Below are 26,093 nucleotides of genomic sequence, written 5' to 3'. Positions count from 1 at the left end.
CTCATAGCTGTGACATTACTTACAGAAGTACTGTGAATCTAAATGGGAAAAAACTAAACCACACACGCACACAAAAACAGGGCCTGTATTCACAAAGCGTCTCAGAGTAGCAGTGCTAAAGCTATAAACAGACGGAATTTGATCCTAGATCATCACTCCTACTCCAAGCACCTATACTCCAAGCAGCTTTATGAATACGGAACCTGATGTCCCTTGTTATGCAAAACGCTTTCCATTGTTGTTACAACTACTCCTTGGTCGCATGACAGGGAGATGTATGGGAGGTCATTGAGAAATAGGTGACATGTCATGACCATAGCTTTAGAAATAAGTGATCTGGAGACATACAGTACAGTATATCCCATCCATTAACAACCAGATATGAGCGGGAGCACTATCATCTGATGGGCCTATAACTGAACCAGTTATAGGTTTTAGACTAGCTACATCGCTGCAATTATATCAAGGCCCCATCATAGTGTACATTACTTCTGAGTGAATACAAATAAAAGGCTTGGCGTTATTACTTCTCAATGCCCACGCTGTAGAATGAGGGGGAGGGAGGGAGGGAGGGAGGGGGGGAGGGAGGGAGGGGGGAAAGAAATATAGAGATGAGAGAGCCAACCAAAGGACCTTACTGATATGCTTACTGTATATCGTCTTTGTCAACACATTGTTGTGTCAGTGGTAAAAGTGTTCAGACGATTGCAAATTGTTATCAATTGTTATAATTAAATTCAGAGGAAAGGGGATGTAGTACTGACAGAGAGAGAATGAGGGAGAGAGAGAGACTTTCCTATGAAAAGGGAAAGGGTAGATGAGGTGATGAATACTGTATACTAGAGGAGGGAGAGCGAGAGAGAGACAGAGAGAGGATGACAGATGAGGAGAGTGTGGGATATTGGACTGGACATCTCATTAGCATTGACATTAACATTGACCCCCAGAGAGGGGATTGATAGAACATATGCTACAACACACTACATGCCTAGCACACGCGGTGCCAGTCTCCCCTGGAGACCCAGCAGGGATATACCTCATTGAATTCAGGGTTAAGGGTCTTTTTAATCACAGCCGTTTTGTGTTTGGATTTCTTCTGTGTGTCGGGCTTCAGATATCTGAAAGAGTGAGAGATAGAGGGGTAGGGGAGAGAGCGGGAGGGAGGGAGGGGAGTGAGAGAGGGGAGAGACAGAGGGTTAGGGGAGTGAGTGAGGGGAAAACGAGGGTAGAAGGGACAGTATCATAGATTGACGCACAAACACTCAATCCCTCAAATGCATGCACACAGGTGTGTCTCTCAGGTCTTTGTGGTGACATCCCACTGACTGCCGATAAAATTTTGATACGCTTCCTAAACAGTGGGTAGCACACAAACACACACACACACACACACACATAAATACACAAACACACTCGCACACACATAAATACACACTTACATGTACTTGTACACACACACTGTCACTTGCATAGAAAACACACACACGCACAATGAGAGACTTAGCTTTGATCTGTGTGAGAGACAGAGTGTGGGTGACTGTGTGTGTGTGTGTGTGTGACAGAGTCTATGCATGTGTGTGTGACAGAGCGTGTGTGCAGGGGTGGGCGATAGTGAACTGAGCTCTCATCTGTTCCTGTGCCAGTTTGCCTAGAGAGGAATAAATGCTTTGGAACATTTTACTTAGACAGATGACACAAGGAAAACATTTAAGAGGAACATGAATGATGGAAGAAACAGACATGCTCTATTCCTTTCTCTTTATCACACTGATGCTGTCTTGCCACCCTGACCAATTGAAGTGAGTGATGGTCTTCTTGGGCCCCATTCAATTTCAGTCTCTTGGCTCCCCTGGTGCTTCCAAATCTGATAGAACTGGATAGTGGATTGGTCTAGATTCAAGTAACATGGTGATGCTCCAGCTAGCCTTCCAACAGGACAATAAAAGCTTCCAATGTATTGATTTCCCGACCAACCATTGCTAAAAAGGAAGGAGTTAGGAGAAGGTGAAAGGAATCCTAATGGAACTAGGACCAGGTCATCTCTCCTACCCATATTCACTCCTCTCTCTTCACTCTTTAACCTATTCCAACTCTCCTCTCCTTTCATCTGAAAACCCAGTACCCCCCCCCCCCTTCTCTCTCTCTCTCTCTCTCGTTCACCACACATCTTATCCAATGTTCTTGACACTAAGACTTTGCTGTATTTGATATTTTATACTGTTAACTTGTCCTTTATACCCTCCTCTCAATCTCCAGCTTCCTTAATTCCTGCTTGGCTTGAATAAGAATGCCTAAAGTTTAAGTAAAACTATCTTCCTCCTTCTAGTCAGACATTGTTGAGTGCCAGAATGAAGATATTAGGATGGAGTCAGTTGTCAGTCATCTCTAATGTGCGGTGTTTACATTTGGTAATCGTTCTTTAGTGTTGACGTTTTGGCAGCGAGGCCTTTTTCAAGACTATAGGGCTCTATTCAATCCGTAGTGCTGAAGATCCACTTTATAGCGTGATTGACAATTAAAGGCTATGTTCCCACATTCGCGGAGACTATATTCACAGTTAACGCTGTCGACTCAATCGGAAATTACCTTTGCATTTTTCTTCGGTGGTACGGATTGAATCCAGCCCCTAGTCTCACAACAACTTCCTGCAATGACATCTAACTATTATCTTCTCCGTGATCCTTGGTTTCACTGTAGTACGTTACAGGAGATTAACATTCACTGCTATCTCTTATTTCTTTAAGGGTCTATTGACGTACCCATGAGTAACATAATAAAGCATCCCCACCAAAATCTAGAGATATCAGGTTTTCAATCCACCGCATCTGCCTGTCAGCCTTCCGCATCTGGTTTGTCAGACCATGAGACATCAAAAACGTCTGTAGTGTCCGAACTGTTTGGCCTATAAACTAAAATGAGTTAAGTCGTACAGATGTAACCGTAGCTGTAATGCCTTTCCTTCATGATGTAACAACTCATGTCTGATTTGTATAGTTTTTGACATGGGACACACACACACACACACAAAGACAGACACACGCTTACGTTTTGACGTAGGGGTCTGAGAAGCCGTTGACGTCCATGGCGGCCAGGTGAGCGCAGCGCTGCACGCCGACACACAATCCCTCTCCTCTCCGCCCCCCTCCTCCTCCCTCGCCCTCGTCTAGCGGGGGAAGGAACTGCAGGGAGAGGAGCACCCGGCCCCTCTCCTCCAGACTGTGGAGCTGCTCGTTCTCCCACTGCTTGAAGAGGGAAGAAAAAAGAAGGGGAGGTAAGGGTTGAAAGAGGGAAAGGGAAGAATGTTTGACTCTTTCCTGGGTTGAAAGAGGGAAAGGGAAGAATGTTTGACTCTTTCCTGGGTTGAAAGAGGGAAAGGGAAGAATGTTTGACTCTTTCCTGGGTTGAAAGAGTAAAGGATTAGTCAGACAAGGTTAGAAGGTGGTTAGGAGGAGGAGGATGAAGGGACACGGTTTGACATGAGAGCTAGTCCTGGTAGCTTCGTCGCAAACCAGGCTTAAGGAGGCGTGACAACGACGTGATTTTAGAGGTATGGCAACGCGAGAGTAATGTCCTGGTATATGAGTACAGTAGGCTACTTGATATGAGTAGTGAGTACAGGACTTGTATGAAGGACGACGTGAAGACTCTCCACTCTCCACTCTACAGTAATGAGCAGCATAGCAGCAGCATAGCACAACTCAACCAGTAGACGAGCACCAGACCTACAGTTACCCCACACATAGTGTTAATGAATTAACTCTCATCACTATGAAAGGTCAATTACTAGATACATCTGACACGTCATGAATGTAGATAGAAAGATCCCCCCCCCAGACAGAGAGAGGAGAGGAGAAGATCAATAGTATAAGCTTGGCTCCCTTCATCTAGTCTCTCTCTCTCTCTCTCTCTCTCTCTCTCTCTCTCTCTCTCTCTCTCTCTCTCTCTCTCTCTCTCTCTCTCTCTTCCCCTCTTTCTCCTGCTATCTTTATTGCCTCTCTCTCTCTCTCTCTCTCTCTCTCTCTCTCTTTCTCTTCCCCTCTTTCTCCTGCTATCTTTATCGCCTCTCTCTATTTCTCTCTCTCTCTCTCTCTCTCTTTCTCTTCCCCTCTTTCTCTCTCTCTCTCTCTCTCTCTCTCTCTCTCTCTCTCTCTCTCTTTCTCTTCCCCTCTTTCTCCTGCTATATTTATCGCCTCTCTCTCTCTCTCTCTCTCTCTCTCTCCCTGTCCTGTCTCTCTCTCTCTCTCTCTCTCTCTGTCTCTCTCTCTCTCTCTCTCTCTCTCTGTCCTCTGAACGAATGCTCGCCCACTCTCACCCACCCACTGTTTGGCTCACACCACTGTCTTTATGTTCCTCTCCATCATTCTGTCTCTCGCTCCCACTCTCACTCTCCCACACACACACACACACACACACACACACACACACACACACACACACACAAGTCCTCATTATGATGGATCCTCCGTTGAAGGCAGTCGGAACATTGAATTTACCACCAATCAGACTCTCTCTCTCTCTCTCTCTCTGTCTCTCTCTGTCTCTGTCTCTCTCTCTCTCTCTCTCTCTCTCTCTCTCTCTCTCTCTCTCTCTCTCTCTCTCTCTCCCTCTCTATCTCTCTCTCTCTCTCTCTCTCTCTACCCATCTAATTCTCTCAGTATGCAGGCATGTTCCATCCTAATAGAATGTTCAAATCGATGCCTTTGCATGTCGTGTTTCTAAAGTAAAACCCCATCCTAATTTCTGTAAATCCTTGAAGCTAGCTAGTGCAATGTTTAGAAAATTCAGAGGTAGCCAAAGTTCTATTGGTCATGAGTTGTCAGGGACAGAGCGAGTGCACATTCATCCACATTGCTGTGAAAACCAAGGACCTTACCTTCTGACAAAGCCAACAAGTCTAGTGTGTTGATGGTCCTTTGTGACTCAGTTGCTAAAAGCGTGGCACCAGCATTAAGGTCGTGGGTTCAATTCCCGCAGGGATCAAATACTACAACTGTATGGACTCACTACTGTAAGTTGCATTGGATAAACGTGTCTGCTGCTAAGTGCCATTTACACTGAGTATACCAAACATTAGGAACAACTTCCTAATATTGAGTTGAACCGTCCTTTTTGCATCCCCATGTGTCGCATTTATTTCACATTTATTTCACAAGATCATGTTTTGCCGTGCTCACATGTTGTAACATGCGTAGTTTCATGTTATCACATGTTCCTTTACATGTTGTCACATATCACATTAACTTCACATAAGATCACATGTGAAACACATGAAATTCATGTGTTTTTTCCGTAAGGGTGAGGACCATTTGTTTTACCGGTCGTCAGGACGTTACGTAATGGTCCCAGATTGTCCCAAACCATCCAAAACCATTCTAAGTAAAGTAATGAAATTGTGATTTTAAAGTAAGTGGTACGCTGTTCATCTAAAATATGACCCCACCTGGAATCTGAACTCACAACCTCCAGATTTGAGGTGTGATGATCTTCCTGCTGCGCCACAAAGTCTGTAGCAGTCCCCTACACATTAATTACCTATAATATATCTCTGCACTTAGCAAGATAATGCCATCTGCACTGCTCTTTTATACTGAACAAAAATATAAACGTAACATGAAAAGTGTTGAAGTAGCTGTCTTGAGGCCGCTCACCTGGAATTGATCAGCTGCTTGCTGACATTTGCTTGTCAGGATGGGAGTGGACTATTTGAAAGTGGTTTAGGATACAAGGTGTTAGCCAGACGGGCGCAGGCTATTTAATTTCAGCCAAGAGATTGATTTTGCAAATGTGGGAGCTGGAGATAGTGGTGGCCGACTTTGCCAAGGGATCTAGTTTAAGGTGCTTCGGCCAAGAAGGTTGTGTATTTCAGTAGATGGTGGGTGGACTTTGAAAGACATAGTAAATGAAAATCTAATTTACTGGTGGATAATTCAGTATATCTCTCCATCCCTCCCCCTCTACATTCCTCTCATCTCCCTCCTTCTCTCTCTCCCACTCTCCATCCACCCTCTCCATCCCTCTCCCTCCTTCTCTCCCTCTCTCCATCCCCCTCTCTCTCTCCCTCTCTCTCACTTTCTCCCTTTCGCTCCCTCTGTCTCTCTCTCTTTCCATCCCTCCAGGCAGTGCCTCTGGTGTTTCTCCTGGCTGGTTGAAGCTCCATTACAGTAATTGTATTGTAACAGAGCAAGCCAGCCAGGTAATGAGCACACGCTGAGTCAAAAACTGCCACAATGGCCATCAACAATAACAAAATGCCAGAGCGACCTGAGACAAGACAGAGAGCGAAACAGAGACAGAGAGACACAAGGTCACTATGACTCATCACTGACCATGAAGGCTTAACATGGACAGTAAATGAAACGTAAGCAAGATACTACATTTTTTTTCTATTGCAATCAGTTTCTTCATCATTCCTGTCTTTGTCAGGAGATTGCGCGCAATTTGTGTGTATACAGCACAGAACTCTATTCAATGCTATCTGATTAGTTTGACATTATTCACCCACAGTATGACGACTTGAACGAAGGTTCACATGCGACATACAGTGGCTTCAGAAAGTATTTATACCCCTTGACTTATTCCACATTTTGTTGTGTTACAGCCTGAATTCAAAATGGATTAAATAGATTTTATTTCACACCCATGTACACACAATACCACATAATGACAAAGTGAAAACATGTTTTTCGAAATTTTAGCAAATTTATTGAAATAGAAATACAGAAATATCTATATCATTTACAAAAGTATTCACACCCCTGAGTCAATACTTTGTAGAAGTATCTGGATTTGGGGATTTTCTCCCATTCTTCCTTGCAGATTTTCTCAAGCTCTGTGAAGTTAGATGGGGAATGGCGGTGAACTTCAAGTCTTTCCACTGATTTTCAATGAGATTCAAGTCTGGGCTTTGGCTGGGCCACTCAATGACTTTCCCATTCTTGTTCTGAAGCCATTCCAGCGTTGTTTTAGCTGTATGCTTGGGGTCATTGTCCTGTTGGAAAGTAAATCTTCGTCCCAGTCTTAAGGTCGTTTGCACTCTCAAGCAAGTTCTCATCAAGGATTTGCCTGTATTTTGCTCCATTCATTGTTCCCTCTATCCTCACCAGTCTCCCAGTTCCTGCCGCTGAAAAGCATCCTCATAGCATGATGCTGCCACCACCATGCTTCACGATAGGGATGGTGTTAGACGGATGAAGAGCTGTGCCTGGTTTTCTCCAGACATAGCGCTTTGCATTTAGGCCAAATAGTTAAATTTCTGTCTCATCAAACCACAGAATATTTTGCCTTATGTTCTCAGTCTTTCATGTGCCTTTTTGCAAACTCCAGGCGTGCTGTCATGTGCCTTTGTCTCAGGAGTGGCTTCCGTCTGGCCACTCTCCCATAAAGCCCAGATTGGCGTAGTGCTGTAGAGTCTGTTATCTTTCTGGCAGGTTCTCCCATATCAGCCAAGGAACTCTGTAGTTCTGTCAGAGTGGTCCTTCTTTCCCGGTTGCTCAGTTTGGTCGCACGGCCAGCTCTAGGCAGAGTCTGGGTAATTCCATATTTGTATTTATTTCTGAATGATGGAGACCACTGTGCTCTTGAAAATTTTCAACACTCTAGAAATTGTTCTAGAAATTGTTTTATACCCTTCCCCAGATATATCAGAGATATCTCGGAGAACTACGGACAGTTCCTTGGTATTCATGGTATAGTTTCTACTCTGACATGCACTGTCAACTGTGGGACCTTTTATAGACAGTGTTTCCTTCTTAATAATGTCCAAACAATTGAATCCAATCAAGTTGTAGTGGCATCTCAAGGATAATCAAATAAAATTCTCCCCCTACCCCACCACCCAAAAAAAAGGAAAAAAAAGAAAAGAAAATTGATATATTGTAAAGTGGTTGTCCCACTGGCTATCATAAGGTGAATGCACCCATTTGTAAGTCGCTCTGGATAAGAGCGTCTGCTAAATGACAAAAATTTAAAATGGATGCACCTGAGCTCAATTTGGAGTGTCATGGCAAAGGGGTGTGAATATCTATGTAAATTAGATATTTCTGTATTTCATTTCAAATAAATGTTAAAACATTTCATGTTTTCACTTTGTCATTATGGGGTATTGTGTGTAGATGGGAGAGAAAAAAAATATATTGACTCCATTTTGAATTCAGGCTGTGACAAGACAAAATGTGGAATAAGTCAAGGGGTACGAATACTTTCTGAAGGCGCTGTGCTTGGCGTTCGCTGACACACACGCACATACACGCACACACACTCACCCTCCTCCCCTAATGAGCAGGTAAATACACAGAGTCGTGCAGGTCAGGTGGGCTGGACAGGAATGCAAATGGCTGTCTGTCTGAGGCACTGTGCTAGCTAGCTTGCATATTCAGATGCATCTGATTAAACCACAGATGGCCATCCATCACGGCCACACATACATACACAAGCACGCACACACAGATATACAAAACCACTTAAGTGCACGCACGCAAGAACGCACGCAAGAACACTTACAAGAACGCACGCACACACACACACACGACTGGCCTCCATCCAATCTATCTGAATTAAGAGTTAAAAATAAACCCCATCGCTTCAAGCTGTCCAAGACAATCGAGACACAAAACTCTCCCACTTTCTTTTCAACCTCTCTCCTTTTCCTTTCTCTTTCTTTCTCTCTCTTGCTTTGATCCCTCCTTCCATAAACCATCCATGTCAATCGGATTCAGTCTCTAGTCTTAACTCCCCTCAGAGAGTTGTCTGTCTGACACCATCTCTTATTCACCTACTTTATTCACATGCATTTGGACAGCTATTTATTCTACCGCAGACTATGTGCTGCAGGTGTACCGCTGATGCAATGTATTGACTTAGGCGTCAATAACTGTGATGCCCTAGCTAGCACCTTTGGTTCCTTGGGAGTTGTGGGAACTTATTTTTTTGGTTTCACATTGGTTGTGTGAACGAAACCATATTTTTCCTGACTGGTAAGACAAAATGTTTTTTAGCGTTCTGAGAACAGAAATGAAAATTTTGCCTGTTCTGGGAACGTTTATTTTTAGGTTGCAGGGAGGTTCTGAGAACGTTTTACTCTGATTCCTTGAAAGTTTTATTAACGCTTTTTGAATAACTTCCTTAAAACTTTCACTAACACTGCTAGCTTATTTTGGGTTAACTTTTGTTTTACTCCAAGCACAGATAGGACACATGGAAATTAATTTCCTTAAATTAATTTTTATTGTGACATGGCAGCAGTGAAATTCAAACCTACAATTTTTGTTTTCTATCAATGGAATTAGTCCACTGCGCCACCAGGATGGAGTTAGCATATGATGTATTTTTACGCATACAAAGCTGTTCATTTTAGTCTATTCAAACAGACCCCATTTCAAAGGAAACAAGCACTCATTAAGATCAGGTGTGGCCAAATAGTGGGCTCTTAGACACACTTAACAAGATAGAGGATAGAAAGAGTTTTGTTGATGCTGAGAACGGAATGTATATGTTTTTTAAATAACAGTCTTAGAACGTTCTCTGAACATTACTAAAGTTTTGTTGTGGTTTTTATGGAAAGTTTTCTTCACGTTATGAGAACGGAATGTATGTTTTTAAATAACATTCTTAGAACGTTCTCTGAACGTTACTAAAGTTTGCCTGTGGTTTTTATAGAATGTTTTCTAAATGTTCTTGGAACAATTTGAGAACATGACTTTAAATAGAACCATGAGGAAACATGTAGGAAATGTTATGCTGAAGCACTGAAATTCCCACAGAAAAACATTGTTTCTTAATGTTCTCTGAACTATTTGAGAACATTCCCAATGTCAAACCAGTTGGAGAACATTCCTAGAACATTACCAAAATTGAAATGAAATGTAACCATGTTTGAACTTTTAGGAAACGTTCTGCTAAAGTAATGAAATACCAAGAAAATAAAACATTTTTGTCAAGTACCTTAAATGTGCTGAGAATGTTCCAAAGCCAAACAACTATCCTGCGCCATTCCCAGAAAGTTGTGGGAAGGTTGTATACAAAATAACCATAGAAGAACCACGCTCTCACCAACCTCTAAGAAATATATGGTTCTCAGAACGTTATGTGCTAGCTGGGGCATGTCTTTTTGCAAAAGCTTCAAAATATGATGCTTATAAACTGATACCAGGCTGAGTCGTTTGCCCTTTCCTATGTATCACTGCCTTGTGTTTTGGATACATTTAGCGTTTATAAAACCACCTCTCTCCTCTCCTCCCATCTTTAAAAGCTGATTTATTTCCCCCTCATATTCCCCACATCTCATTGAAGTATCTAAGTAAATAAGGAAGGAAATAAGGTCGATAATGACTTATAATCAGTCTGCACAAAGTGGCTCCTATTGAAATTCAAATGTAGATCATGTATAACATGGAAACATTAGAGAGAGAAAAAAATGGATAAACAGAAGCCAGTTACTTTATTGAGGTGCTCAAACCCTCACATCAGATGTGCTCTTCAATGTAGAATGTTAAAGCTTTGGTAATTGGCCCTGGTTAGGGGTGAGGGAGAGAAACGGAGAGAGAGAGAATTTTCCCAACTCACAAGTGGTTATCTCCACCCTGCTACCACGAAAAGACTTCCACCCTGCTACCTTACAGCGGGTAAATGCAAGAATTATGACCGTGCCTCAAAACCAAATGTTCACCTGGCCCACCATTCCCCCTGTACTTGAACAGCCTTTACGCCCAGGTCCACCTATACAAGGCAGCAGTGCCCACCTTCGCCCGGACCCTAAAGGACATCGCCCTCAACCGCAGCCCCAACACCTCACGCAGGAGCAACAGATCAACAGACACCCCGCCCAGACCAGTGAGATACTCTCCCAGACCTGCGGGACCTGGTCGTAAAGGCTGGAATGTGATGGCCACTCCAATACCTTGACTTTGTTGTTCTTAAGCCATTTTGCCACAACTTTGGAAGTATGCTTGGGGTCATTGTCCATTTGGAAGACCCATTTGCGACCAAGCTTTATCTTCCTGACTGATGTCTTGAGATGTTGCTTCAGTATATCCACATAATTTTTCTTCCTCATCATGCCATCTATTTTGTGAAGTGCACCAGTCCCTCCTGCAGCAAAGCACCCTCACAGCATGATGCTGCCACCCCCGTGCTTCACGGTTGGGATGGTGTTCTTCGGCTTGCAAGGAACCCCCTTTTTCCTCCAAACATAACGATGGTCATTATGGCCAAACAGTTATATTTTTGTTTCATCAGACCAGAGGACATTTCTCCAAAAAGTACGATCTTTGTCCCCATGTGCAGTTGCAAACCGTGGTCTGGCTTTTTTATGGCGGTTTTGGAGCAGTGGCTTCTTCCTTGCTGAGCGGCCTTTCAGGTTATGTTGATATAGGACTTGTTTTACTGTGGATATAGATACTTTTGTACCTGTTTCCTCCAGCATCTTCACAAGGTCCTTTGCTGTTGTTCTGGGATTGATTTGCACTGTTCGCACCAAAGTACGTTCATCTCTAGGAGACAGAACGTGTCTCCTTCCTGAGCGGTATGACGGCTTCATGGTCCCATGGTGTTTATACTTGTGTACTATTGTTTGTACAGATGAACGTGGTACCTTCAGGAGTTTGGAAATTGCTCCCAAGGATGAACCAGACTTGTGGAGGTCTACAATTTTTTCTGAGGTCTTTGCTGATTTCTTTTGATTTTCCCATGATGTCAAGCAAAGAGGCACTGCGTTTGAAGGTAGGCCTTGAAATACCTCCACAGGTACACCTCCAATTGACTCCAATTATGTCAATTAGCCCATCATTTTCTGGAATTTTCCAAGCTGTTTAAAGGCACAGTCAATTTAGTGTATGTAAACTTCTGACCCACTGGAATTGTGATACAGTGAATTATAAGTGAAATAATCTGTCTGTAAACAATTCTTGGAAAAATTACTTGTGTCATGCACAAAGTAGATGTCCTAACCGACTTGCCAAAACTATAGTTTGTTAACAAGAAATTTGTGGAGTGGTTGAAAAACAAGTTTTAATGACTCCAACCTACAGTGAGGGAAAATAGTATTTGATCCCTTGCTGATTTTGTACGTTTGCCCACTGACAAAAAAATGATCCGTCTATAATTTTAATGGTAGGTTTATTTGAACAGTGAGAGACAGAATAACAACAACAAAATCCAGAAAAACGCATGTCAAAAATGTTATAAATTGATTTTTGCATTTTAATGAGGGAAATAAGTATTTGACCCCCTCTCAATCAGAAAGATTTCTGGCTCCCAGGTGTCTTTTATACAGGTAACGAGCTGAGATTAGGAGCACAAGGGAGTGCTCCTAATCTCAGCTTGTTACCTGTATAAAAGACACCTGTCCACAGAAGCAATCAATCAATCAGATTCCAAACTCTCCACCATGGCCAAGACCAAAGAGCTCTCCAAGAATGTCAGGGACAAGATTGTAGACCTACACAAGGCTGGAATGGGCTACAAGACCATCGCCAAGCAGCTTGGTGAGAAGGTGACAACAGTTGGTGCGATTATTCGCAAATGGAAGAAACACAAAATAACTGTCAATCTCCCTCGGCCTGGGGCTCCATGCAAGATCCCACCTCGTGGAGTTGCAATGATCATGAGAACGGTGAGGAATCAGCCCAGAACTACACGGGAGGATCTTGTCAATGATCTCAAGGCAGCTGGAACCATAGTCACCAAGAAAACAATTGGTAACACACTACGCCATGACGGACTGAAATCCTGCAGCGCCCGCAAGGTCCCCCTGCTCAAGAAAGCACATATACAGGCCCGTCTGAAGTTTGCCAATGAACATCTGAATGATTCAGAGGAGAACTGGGTGAAAGTGTTGTGGTCAGATGAGACCAAAATAGAGCTCTTTGGCATCAACTCAACTCGCCGTGTTTGGCGGAGGAGGAATGCTGCCTATGACCGTCAAACATGGAGGTGGAAACATTATGCTTTTGGGGGTGTTTTTCTGCTAAGGGGACAGGACAACTTCACCACATCAAAGGGACGATGGACGGCGCCATGTACCGTCAAATCTTTGGTGAGAACCTCCTTCCCTCAGCCAGGGCATTGAAAATGGGTCGTGGATGGGTATTCCAGCATGATAATGACCCAAAACCCACGGCCAAGGCAACAAAGGAGTGGCTCAAGAAGAAGCACATTAAGGTCCTGGAGTGGCCTAGCCAGTCTCCAGACCTTAATCCCATAGAAAATCTGTGGAGGGAGCTGAAGGTTTGAGTTGCCAAACGTCAGGCTCGAAACCTTAATGACTTGGAGAAGATCTGCAAAGAGGAGTGGGACAAAATCCCTCCTGAGATGTGTGCAAACCTGGTGGCCAACTACAAGAAACGTCTGACCTCTGTGATTGCCAACAAGGGTTTTTCCACCAAGTACTAAGTCATGTTTTGCAGAGGGGTCAAATACTTATTTCTCTCATTAAAATGCAAATCGATTTATAACATTTTTGACATGCGTTTTTCTGGATGTTTTTGTTGTTATTCTGTCTCTCACTGTTCAAATAAACCTACCATTAAAATTATAGACTGATCATGTCTTTGTCAGTGGGCAAACGTACAAAATCAGCAGGGGATCAAATACTTTTTTCCCTCACTGTAAGTGTATGTAAACTTCCGACTTCAACTGTATATCCCCCCACTAGAATCCCCATACTTTAATGAAGACAGCTTCTCCATCCTGGAGGGGTAATCAATCATTACCAGGCCCAGGGACATGTACTAGTCTGTGGCGACCTAAATGCCAGAACCTGACACCCTCAGCACACAGGGGGACAAACACCTACCTGGAGGTGACAGCATTCCCTCCCCCATATGCCACCCTAGGCACAACTACCACAACATAATCAACAGAAATGGGTCACAACTCCTGCAGCTCTGTTGCACGCTGAGTATGTACATAGTCAATGGTAGGCTTCGAGGGGACTCAGTACGGTAGGTACACCTATAGCTCATCTCTTGGCAGTAGTACTGTAGACTACTTTATCACTGACCTCAACCCAGAGTCTCTCAGAGCGTTTACAGTCAGCCCACCCCCACCCCTATTAGATCACAGCAAAATCACAGTCTACTTGAACAGAGCAATACTCAATCATGAGGCATCAAAGCCAAAGGAACTGAATAATATTAAGATATGCTATAGATGGAAGGAAAGTAGTCTGGAAACCTACCCCCAAAAAATTAGGCAACAACAAATTCAATCCCTTTTAGACAATTTCCTGGACAAAACATTTCACTGTAATAGTGAAGGTGTAAACTTTGCAGTAGAAAACCTAAACAGTATATTTGACCTCTCAGCTTCCCTACGGTGTCACACCCTGATCTGTTTCACCTGTCTTTGTGATTGTCTCCACCCCCTCCAGGTGTCGCCCATCTTCCCATTATCCCCAATGTATTTATACAGTGGGGAGAACAAGTATTTGATACACTGCCGATTTTGCAGGTTTTCCTACTTACAAAGCATGTAGAGGTCTATAATTGTTATCATAGGTACACTTCAACTGTGAGAGACGGAATCTAAAACAAAAATCCAGAAAATCACATTGTATGATTTTTAAGTAATACATTTGCATTTTATTGCATGACATAAGTATTTGATCACCTACCAACCAGTAAGAATTCCGGCTCTCACAGACCTGTTAGTTTTTCTTTAAGAAGCCGTCCTGTTCTCCACTCATTACCTGTATTAACTGCACCTGTTTGAACTCGTTACCTGTATAAACGACACCTGTCCACACACTCAATCAAACAGACTCCAACCACAATGGCCAAGACCAGAGAGCTGTGTAAGGACATCAGGGATAAAATTGTAGACCTGCACAAGGCTGGGATGGGCTACAGGACAATAGGCAAGCAGCTTGGTGAGAAGGCAACAACTGTTGGCGCAATTATTAGAAAAAGTTCAAGATGACGGTCAATCACTATCGGTCTGGGGCTCCATGCAAGATCTCACCTCGTGGGGCATCAATGATCATGAGGAAGGTGAGAGATCAGCCCAGAACTACACGGCAGGACCTGGTCAATGACCTGAAGAGAGCTGGGACCACAGTCTCAAAGAAAACCATTAGTAACACACTACGCCGTCATGGATTAAAATCCTGCAGCGCACGCAAGGTCCCCCTGCTCAAGCCAGCGCATGTCCAGGCCCGTCTGAGGTTTGCCAATGACCATCTGGATGATCCAGAGGAGGAATGGGGGAAGGCCATGTGGTCTGATGAGACATAAATAGAGCTTTTTGGTCTAAACTCCACTCGCCGTGTTTGGAGGAAGAAGAAGGATGAGTATAACCCCAAGAACACCATCCCAACCGTGAAGCATGGAAGTGGAAACATCATTCTTTGGGGATGCTTTTCTGCAAAGGGGACAGGTCGACTGCACCGTATTGAGGGGAGGATGGATGGGGCCATGTATCGCGAGATCTTGGCCAACAACCTCCTTCCCTCAGTAAGAGTATTGAAGATGGGTCGTGGCTGGGTCTTCCAGCATGACAACGACCCGAAACACACAGCCAGGGCAACTAAGGAGTGGCTCCGTAAGAAGCATCTCAAGGTCCTGGAGTGGCCTAGCCAGTCTCCAGACCTGAACCCAATAGAAAATCTTTGGAGGGAGCTGAAAGTCCGAATTGCCCAGCGACAGCCCCGAAACCTGAAGGATCTGGAGAAGGTCTGTATGGAGGAGTGGGCCAAAATCCCTGCTGCAGTGTGTGCAAACCTGGTCAAGACCTACAGCCTACCAGCGGTTTTCCCCTTGCGCCTGTCTTTTTCAAGTTCCTGTTTTCTAGTTTTCCCAGTTTTGACCTTTCTGTCTACCCTGACCCTGAGTCTGCCTGCCGTTCTGTACCTTGTCACACCACCCTGGATTATTGACCTCTGCCTACCCTGACCCTGAGACTGCCTGCCGTTCTGTACCTTTTGGACACTGATCTGGATTACTGACCTCTGCCTGCCCTTGACCTGTCGTTTTCCTGCCCCCTGTTTATGTAATAAATGTTTGTTACTTCGACATTGTCTGCATCTGGGTCTTCTCTTGAAACATTATATACGGAAAAAGAAGGAACAGCACGTCAGAAATCAGCTCAATGTAATTGAAGAATCCATAGACTCTAACCACTTCTGGGAAAATTGGAAAACACTAAACAAACAACAGCACGAAGAGTTATCTATCCAAAACTGAGATATATGGATAAACCACTTCTCCAATCTTTTTGGCCCCATAATAAAGAACAAACAGCAAAAACATATACATGATCAAATACAAATCTTAGAATCCACTATTAAAGACTATCAGAACCCACTGGATTCTCCAATTACATTGAATGAACTACAGGACAAAATACAAACCCTCCAACCCAAAAATTCCTGTGGTGTTGATGGTATCTTCAATGAAATTATAAAATATACAGACCACAAATTCCAATTGGCTATACTTAAACTCTTTAACATCATCCTTAGCTCTGGCATCTTCCCCAATATTTGGAACCAAGGATTGATCACCCCAATCCACAAAAGTGGAGACAAATTTGACCCCAATAACTACCGTGGGATATGCGTCAACAGCAACCTTGGGAAAATCCTCTGCATTAACATTAACAGCAGACTCGTACATTTCCTCAGTGAAAAGAATGTACTGAGCAAATGTCAAATTGGCTTTTTACCAACTTACCGTACGACAGACCACATATTCACCCTGCACACCCTAATTGAAAAACAAACCAAAACAAAGGCAAAGTCTTCTCATGCTTTGTTGATTTCAAAAAAGCTTTTCACTCAATTTGGCATGAGGGTCTGCTATACAAATTGATGGAAAGCGGTGTTGGGGGAAAACATACAACATTATAAAATCCATGTACACAAACAACAAGTGTGCGGTAAAAATGGGCAAAAAACACACACATTTCTTTCCACAGGGCCGTGGAGTGAGACAGGGATGCAGCTTAAGCCCCACCCTCTTCAACATATATATCAACGAATTGGCAAGGGCACTAGAACAGTCTGCAGCACCTGGCCTCACCCTACTAGAATCTGAAGTCAAATGTCTACTGTTTGCTGATGATCTGGTGCTTCTGTCCCCAACCAAGGAGGCCCTACAGCTGCACCTACATCAGGGGTGTCAAATGTCCGGCCCGCGGGCCGGATCAGGCCCGCAAACGGGTTTAATCTGGCCCGCGAGATGATTTTGTAAAGTATAAAAATGCGCTGCAATTTTTCAATAAAATAAACTGCTGTTCCAATTGCGTCCACTGGATGGCGCAATAGCAATTGTGTTAAGCAAGCAAACTGTTTATACCGGGGCAGAGAAAGTAGGTCAAGCACGTGCAGCCAGTCCAGATGAGCTACTTTGTTTTGCCCGCAATATTTATTACGGCTTCTACTTTTAACATTATGTGCTTTGGCACCCTCATTGCCCCAATATGTCTCTGTCAAAAAAGAGAAAAGTGGACGCAGAGTGCAGAGTGTTCCAAGAAAAATGGTCATCCTCCTATTTATTCACGGAATTGAATGGGAAAGCTGTATGTTTGGTGTGTTCACAGCATGTTGCAGTGCTGAAAGAATATAACCTTCGTCGCCACTATGTGAGTCTTCATGCCGACATATATAACAACTTTCAAGGACAGCGGAGAAGAGAGAAGGTGAATGAACTGTTGGCGGGTCTGAAGAAACAGCAGTCTGTGTTTACTCACAGCCGAGACATCAGTGACGCTGCAGTGAAAGCTGGCTACCTCATTGCTATTGAAATCGCAGTGGCTTCAAAACCATTTAGTGAGGGTGAATTTGTAAAAACATGCATGATGAAGGCAGCAGAGATTGTGTGCCCTGAAAAGCGTTAAGCTTTTGTAAATATCAGCCTGACAAGAAACACAGTTGCAGACAGGATTTCCGATCTTTCAGTGGATTTGGACAGCCAGTTGAAGCAAAAAGTAAAGTCATTTATTGCGTTTTCGGTTGCAATTGATGAAAGCACGGACATTACAGATGTTGCACAACTGGCCATTTTCTTCCGCGGAGTTGATGACACATTGACCGTCACCGAGGAGTTCGTGGAGTTGGTGCCGATGACAGCAGCTGATATTTTTACCGCACTCGTCGGCGCGCTGGACAGGGTCGGAGTGGACTGGTCCCGCGCTGTCAGCCTGGCTACAGATGGTGCGCCCTCAATGATCGGGAAAAAAGCAGGCGTTGTGACAAAGTTCAGAGAGAAAGTGCAATCTGCAAATGGAGGACGTGATTTTTTGACTTTTCACTGTATTTTGCACCAGGAGGCTTTGTGTTGCAAGTCATTAAAGATGGATAACGTCATGAAGGTGGTCATCCAAACTGTTAATTTCATCTGATCCAGAAGCCTGAATCACCATCAGTTTGACAGCCTTCTCAGAGAGAAAGACCACATCTATGGCCTGCCATACCACACTGAGGTAAGATGGTTAAGCCGAGGTGCTGAGGCGTTTCTTTGATTTACGAGAAGAAATTGAACAGTTCATGGAAGAAAAGGGCAAACCAGTGTTAGAATTTCATTCCGCAGAATGGATGCAGGACCTTGCATTTATGGTGGATGTTACAGAGCACCTGAATAACTTGAACAAACAGCTGCAAGGGTGCAACAAAGTTGTCACGCAGTATTATGACAGCATACGTTCTTTCAAGTTGAAGCTGTCATTGTGGGAGACGCAACTCGCCGGTGGTGATGCAGCTCACTTCCCCTGTCTGAAAAATGTGTGCGCGACCCAACATGTGGCAGACATGAAGCAGTTCAAAGATAAAATAACGGGACTGTTACGGGAGTTTGAGCAACGCTTTCAGATTTTTGGTGAACTGGAGAAAGACTTCAACGTTTTTTGCTCGCCATTCACCGTGAATCCCTCTGATCTGCCCGTCAGCATCCAACTAGAAATAATAGACTTGCAGTGTGACTCGGATTTGAAGGGCAAATTTGCCGCAGCTGGCTTGGACACATTTGATCAGAATCTCTTGCCAGGTTACCCCAACTTGACAGCCCTCGCTGCAAAACTGTTGTGCATGTTTGGAACCACATATCTTTGTGAGCAAGTTTTCTCTGTAATGAGCATAAATAAAACAAAGCTGCGCTCAAGGCTCACGCACAAGCACTTGAATCACATCCTGAAGTTGGCTGCCACTCAGGATGTGACGCCTGATATTGATGATACTGGTGAAAGCTAAAAGATGCCAGGTTTCAGGAGTCAAATAAACTATGCAACCCCACTTAAAGTGCTGCATGAGACACCCTGATATAGTTCTGTGATCTGTGATATACTTCCGTGAATCACTGAGGCATTGTGTGTTTGTGTGTTCTTTGTCCTCAGAACTTTCAAATAACTTGACGTGTTTTATGATTAATAGTGATGTTGTGCTTGTACTATTTTGGACACATTGTCCTCAGGCTCCAGCTTTATGTTTCATGTTGATCGTATTAAAACAAAGAAAACAATCTGAAGTTGTTGTTTTTATGTTAAATATACCATGATTTTTCCGGTCCGGCCCACTTGGGAATAGATTTTCCTCCATGTGGCCCCTGAGCAAAAATGAGTTTGACACCCCTGACCTAGATCTTCTGCACAGATTCTGTCAGACCTGGGCCCTGACAGTAAATCTCAGTAAGACAAAGATAATGCTGTTCCAGTTGTCAGGACCACAAATACAAATTCCATCTAGACACTGTTGCCCTATAGCACACAAAATACTATACATACCTCGGCCTAAACATCAGCGCCACAGGTAACTTCCACAAAGCTGTGAACGATCTGAGAGCCAAGGGAAGAAGGGCCTTCTATGCCATCAAAAATAATGTAAAAGTCGACATACCAATTAGGATCTGGCTAAAAATACTTGAATCAGTTATAGAACCCATTGCCCTTTATGGTTGTGAGGTCTGGGGTCGCTCACCAACCAAGAATTCACAAAATGGGACAAACACCAAATTGAGACTCTGCATATAGAATTCTGCAAAAATATCCTCTGTGTACAACGGAGGGAATGGCGCCGAAGGAGATGGCTGCCGTTTTACGGGATTCTAACCAATTGTGATATTGTGTGTGTTTTTTCACGTTATTTGTAATTTATCTCTTATGACCGAAAATAGCTTCTGGATATCAGGACAGCGATTACTCACCTCGTACTGGAAAAACATTTTTTATTTAACTAGACGGACGCGAAGGATTTTCTTCAGACACCCGACAAGGCCCAAATCTCTGTCATTCGCATGAGAAAGAGACGGAGATATCGGGGCCGTAGGTCGGGTTGCCTTGTAAGGATCCGACAGCGAGTGCGTAATCTACCTCTATCATCAGTCCTATTAGCCAACGTACAATCATTGGATTACAAAATAGACTAACTAAGATCACGGATATCCTACCAAAGGGACATTAAAAACGGTAATATCTTACGTTTCACCGAGTTGCGGCTGAACGACGACATGGATAACATACAGCTGGCGGGATATACGCTACATAGGCAATATAGAACAGCTACCTCCGGTAAGACAAGGGGTGGCGGTCTGTGTATATTTGTAAACAACAGCTGGTGCACTAAATCTAATATTAAGGATGTTTCGAGATTTGCTCACCTGAGGTAGAGTATCTCATGATAAGCTGTAGACCATGCTATTTACCAAGAGAGTTTTCATCTATATTTTTCGTAGCTGTCTATTTACCACCACAAACCGATGCTAGCACTAAGACTGCCTCAATGAGCTGTATAAGGCCATAAGCAAACAGGAAAACGCTCATCCAGAGGCGGCACTCCTAGTGGCCGGGGACTTTAATGCAGGGAAACTTAAATCCATTTTACCTCATTTCTACCAGCATGTTAAAAGAGGGAAAAACTCTAGACCATCTTTACTCCACACACAGAAACACGTACAAAGCTCTCCCTCGCCCTCCATTTGGAAAATCTGACCATAACTCCATCCTCCTGACTCCTGCTTACAAGCAAAAACTAAAGCAGGAAGCACCAGTGACTCGGTCAATAAAGAAGTGGTCAGATGACGCAGATGCTAAGCTACAGGACTGTTTTGCTAGCACAGACTGGAATATGTTCCGGGATTCTTCCGATGGCATTGAGGAGTACACCACATCAGTCACTGGCTTCATCAATAAGTGCGTCGATGACGTCGTCCCCACAGTGACAGTACGTACATACCCCAAACAGAAGCCATGGATTACAACAACATCCGCACTGAGCTAAAGGGTAGAGCTGCCGCTTAACCCGGACGCTTATAAGAAATCCTGCTATACCCTCCGACGAATCATCAAACAGGCAAAGAGTCAATACAGAACTAAGATTGAATCGTACTACACCGTCTCCGACGCTCGTCGGTTGTGGCAGGGCTTGCAAACTATTACAGACTACAAAGGGAAGCACAGCTGCGAGCTGCCCAGTGACACAAGCCTACCAGATGAGCTAAATTACTTATATGCTCGCTTCGAGGCAAGCAGCACTGAAGCATTCATGAGAGCACCAGCTGTTCCAGACGATTGTGTGATCACGCTCTCCGTAGCCGATATGAGTAAGACCTTTAAACAACTCAACTTTCACAAGGCCACAGGGCCAGATGGATTAGCAGGACGTGTACTCCGAGCATACGCTGACCAACTGGCAAGTGTCTTCACTGACATTTTGAACATGTCCCTGACTGAGTCTATAATATCAACATGTTTCAAGCAGACCACCATAGTCGCTGTGCCCAAGAACACTAACATAACCTGTCTAAATGACTACCGACCCGTAGCACTCATGTCTGTAGCCATGAAGTGCTTTGAAAGGCTGGTCATGGCTCACATCAACACCATTATCCCAGAAACCCTAGACCCACTCCAATTTGCTTACCGCCCTAAAAGATCCACAGATGATGCAATCTCTATTGCACTCCACACTGCCCTTACCCACCTGGACAAAAGGAACACCTACGTGAGAATGCTTCTCATTGACTACAGCTCAGCTTTCAACAACATAGTGCCCTTAAAGCTCATCATTAAGCTAAGGACCCTGGGACTAAACAGTGGTAGGCCTGATCACCGACAACGATGAGACAGCCTATAGCAGGGGTGTCAAACGTCCGGCCCGCGGGCCGGATCAGGCCCGCAAACGGGTTTAATCCGGCCGGCGAGATGATTTTGTAAAGTATAAAAATGAGCTGCAATTTTTCAATAAAAGAAACTGCTGTTCCAATTGTGTCCACTGGATGGCGCAATAGCAATTGTGTTAAGCAAGCAAACTGTTTATACCGGGGCAGAGCAAATAGGTCAAGCAAGTGCAGCCAGTCCGGATGAGCTACTTTGTTTTGCCCGCGATATTTATTACGGCTTCTACTTTTAACATTATGTGCTTTGGCACCCTCATTGCCCCAATATGTCTCTGTCAAAAAAGAGAAAAGTGGACGCAGAGTGCAGAGTGTTCCAAGAAAAATGGTCATCCTTCTATTTATTCACGGAATTGAATGGGAAAGCTGTATGTTTGGTGTGTTCACAGCATGTTGCAGTGCTGAAATAATATAACCTTCGTCGCCACTATGTGAGTCTTCATGCCGACAAATATGACAACTTTCAAGGACAGCGGAGAAGAGAGAAGGTGAATGAACTGTTGGCGGGTCTGAAGAAACAGCAGTCTGTGTTTACTCACAGCCGAGACATCAGTGACGCTGCAGTGAAAGCTAGCTACCTCATTGCTAATAAAATCGCAGTGGCTTCAAACCATTTAGTGAGGATGAATTTGTAAAAACATGCATGATGAAGGCAGCGGAGATTGTGTGCCCTGAAAAGCACCAGGCTTTTGCAAATATCAGCCTGACAAGAAACACAGTTGCAGACAGGATTTCCGATCTTTCAGTGGATTTGGACAGCCAGTTGAAGAAAAAAGTAAAGTAATTTATTGCGTTTTCAATTGCAATTGATGAAAGCACGGACATTACAGATGTTGCACAACTGGCCATTTTCATCCGCAGAGTTGATGACACATTGACCGTCACCGAGGAGTTCGTGGAGTTGGTGCCGATGACAGATACAACGACAGCAGCTGATATTTTCACTGCACTCGTCAGCGCGCTGGACAGGGTCGGAGTGGACTGGTCCCGCGCTGTCAGCCTGGCTACAGATGGTGCGCCCTCAATGATCGGGAAAAAAGCAGGCGCTGTGACAAAGTTCAGAGAGAAAGTGCAGTCTGCAAATGGAGGACGTGATTTTTGGACTTTTCACTGTATTTTGCACCAGGAGGCTTTGTGTTGCAAGTCATTAAAGATGGATAACGTCATGAAGGTGGTTATTATTTTTATTATATTATTATTATATTATTATATTATATTATTATTATTATATTATTATTATTATATTATCCAAACTGTTAATTTCATCCGATCCAGAAGCCTGAATCACCATCAGTTTGACAGCCTTCTCAGAGAGAAAGACCACATCTATGGCCTGCCATACCACACTGAGGTAAGATGGTTAAGCCGAGGTGCTGTGCTGAGGCGTTTCTTTGATTTACGAGAAGAAATTGAACAGTTCATGGAAGAAAAGGGCAAACCAGTGTTAGAATTTCATTCCGCAGAATGGATGCAGGACCTTGCATTTATGGTGGATGTTACAGAGCACCTGAATAACTTGAACAAACAGCTGCAAGGGTGCAACAAAGTTGCCACGCAGTATTATGACAGCATACGTTCTTTCAAGTTGAAGCTGTCATTGTGGGAGACGCAACTCGCCGGTGGTGATGCAGCTCACTTCCCCTGTCTGAAAAATGTGTGCGCGACCCAACATGTGGCAGACATGAAGCGGTTCAAAGATAAAATAACGGGACTGTTAAGGGAGTTTGAGGAACGCTTTCAGATTTTTGGTGAACTGGAGAAAGACTTCAAAGTTTTTTGTTCGCCATTAACTGTGAATCCCTCTGATCTGCCCGTCAGCATCCAACTTGAAATAATATACTTGCAGTGTGACTCGGATTTGAAGGGCAAATTTGCCGCAGCTGGCTTGGACACATTTGATCAGAATCTCTTGCCAGGTTACCCCAACTTGACAGCCCTCGCTGCAAAACTGTTGTGCATGTTTGGAACCACATATCTTTGTGAGCAAGTTCTCTGTAATGAGCATAAATAAAAACAAAGCTGCGCTCAAGGCTCACGCACAAGCATTTGAATCACATCCTGAAGTTGGCTGCCACTCAGGATGTGACGCCTGATATTGATGCGCTGGTGAAAGCTAAAAGATGCCAGGTATCAGGAGTCAAATAAACTATGCAACCCCACTTAAAGTGCTGCATGAGACACCCTGATATAGTTCTGTGATCTGTGATATACTTCTGTGAATCACTGAGGCATTGTGTGTTTGTGTGTTGTTTGTCCTCAGAATTTCAAATAACTTGAGGTGTTTTATGATTAATAGTGATGTTGTGCTTTTGGACACACTGTCCTCAGGCTCCAGCTTTATGTTTATATGTTTTTATGTTGATGTGCTATTGTTTTTAATTGATTTTATTTTATTTGTATATTTAACCTATTCTTGACTCTGTGGTTCTTGCACTTGTTTGGGGAACAGGATTTCATTATTTGTATCTACATTTCTGCCTGAGAAATGACACCCTGATATAGTTCTGTGATCTGTGAAACAGTTCTGTGAATCACTGAGGCATTGTGTGTTTGTGTGTTCTTTTTCTTTAGAATTTTCAAATAAACTTGAGGTGTTTTATGATTACTAGTGATGTTGTGCTTGTACTATTTTGGACACACTGTCCTCAGGCTCCAGCTTTATATTTTATGTTGATAGTATTAAAACAAAGAAAACAATCTGAAGTTGTTGTTTTTAAGTTATATATACCATGATTTTACCGGTCCGGCCCACTTGGGAATAGACTTTCCTCCATGTGGCCCCTGAGCTAAAATTAGTTTGACACCCCTGGCCTATAGGGAGGAGGTCAGAGACCTGGCCGTATGGTGCCAGGATAACAACCTCTCCCTCAACGTGATCAAGACAAAGGAGATGATTGTGGGCTACAGGAAAAAGAAGAGGACCGAGCACGCCCCCATTCTCATCGACGGGGCTGTAGTGGAGCAGGTTGAGAGCTTCAAGTTCCTTGGTGTCCACATCACCAACAAACTATCATGGTCCAAACACACCAAGACAGTCGTGAAGAGGGCACGACAAAGCTTATTCCCCCTCAGGAGACTGAAAAGATTTGGCATGGGTCCTCAGATCCTCAAAAAGTTATACAGCTGCACCATCGAGAGCATCCTGACTGGTTTCATCACTGCCTGGTATGGCAACTGCTCGGCCTCAGAGGGTAGTGCATACGTCTCAGTACATCACTGGGGCCAAGCTTCCTGCCATCCAGGACCTCTATACCAGGCGGTGTCAGAGGAAGGCCCTAAAAATTGTCAAAGACTCCAGCCACCCTAGTCATAGACTGTTCTCTCTGCTACCGCACGGCAAGCGATACCGGAGCGCGAAGTCTAGGTCCAAAAGGCTTCTTAACAGCTTCTACCCACACCCCCTCTTTTACGCTGCTGTTACTCTCTATTTATTATCTATGCATAGTCACTCTACCTACATGTACATATTATTTAAATTACCTCGACTAACCTGTGCCATCACACATTAACTCTGTACCGGTACTCCCTGTATATAGCCACGCTACTGTTATTTTACTGCTGCTCTTGAATTATTTTTAATTATTAATGTTTTACTTAGCTATTTTTTACTTAACTCTTATTTTTCTTAAAACTGCATTGTTGGTTAAGGGCTAGTAAGTAAGCATTTCACTGTAAGGTCTACACCTGTTGTATTCGGTGCATATGACAAATGCGGGGGAGAGATATGGAGACAGAGAGAGGGAGGAAGAAAGAGGGCGGGGGAAAGACTGACAGAGAAAGCGAGAGAGGGAGTGAGCGAGAGGGAGAGCGAGGAGGGAGAGAAGGAGGGAGGAAGGAAAGGGGAAAGCACCTCTCTTAAGTAGCAGGAGATTCCTCGGAGTGCTGTCCCCATGGTGGTTGGAGAGGGTAGCTGGGGAAAGAGAGAGGGAAGACAGAGGAAGAAAGTTATCTTATTTTGTCTTTGTGCATCTCTGCCCAAAGAAGCTAACTCAAAGGATT

General features: G+C 43.8%; 1 protein-coding gene across 1 annotated transcript in view; it reads right to left on the bottom strand.

Moving 5' to 3' along the window:
* LOC311102237 (double C2-like domain-containing protein alpha) overlaps nt 1-26,093 on the bottom strand; it is a 77,657-nt gene that overhangs the window by 2,972 nt on the left and 48,592 nt on the right. The window contains exons 7-9 of the mRNA XM_084143496.1: nt 25,945-26,004; nt 3,046-3,242; nt 1,037-1,118 (exon numbers count right to left, since the gene is read on the bottom strand). Of these exons, the coding sequence (XP_083999622.1) occupies nt 1,037-1,118; nt 3,046-3,242; nt 25,945-26,004 (339 nt within the window). The remainder of the gene's footprint in view (nt 1-1,036; nt 1,119-3,045; nt 3,243-25,944; nt 26,005-26,093) is intronic.

This window comes from Coregonus lavaretus (genome assembly GCF_964263955.1).
Source record: "Coregonus lavaretus genome assembly, chromosome: 2".
NCBI classification, from domain to species: Eukaryota; Metazoa; Chordata; class Actinopteri; order Salmoniformes; family Salmonidae; genus Coregonus; species Coregonus lavaretus.
The sequence above is the reverse complement of the archived record's forward strand: the minus strand, read 5'-3'. Positions and strand labels throughout refer to the sequence as shown.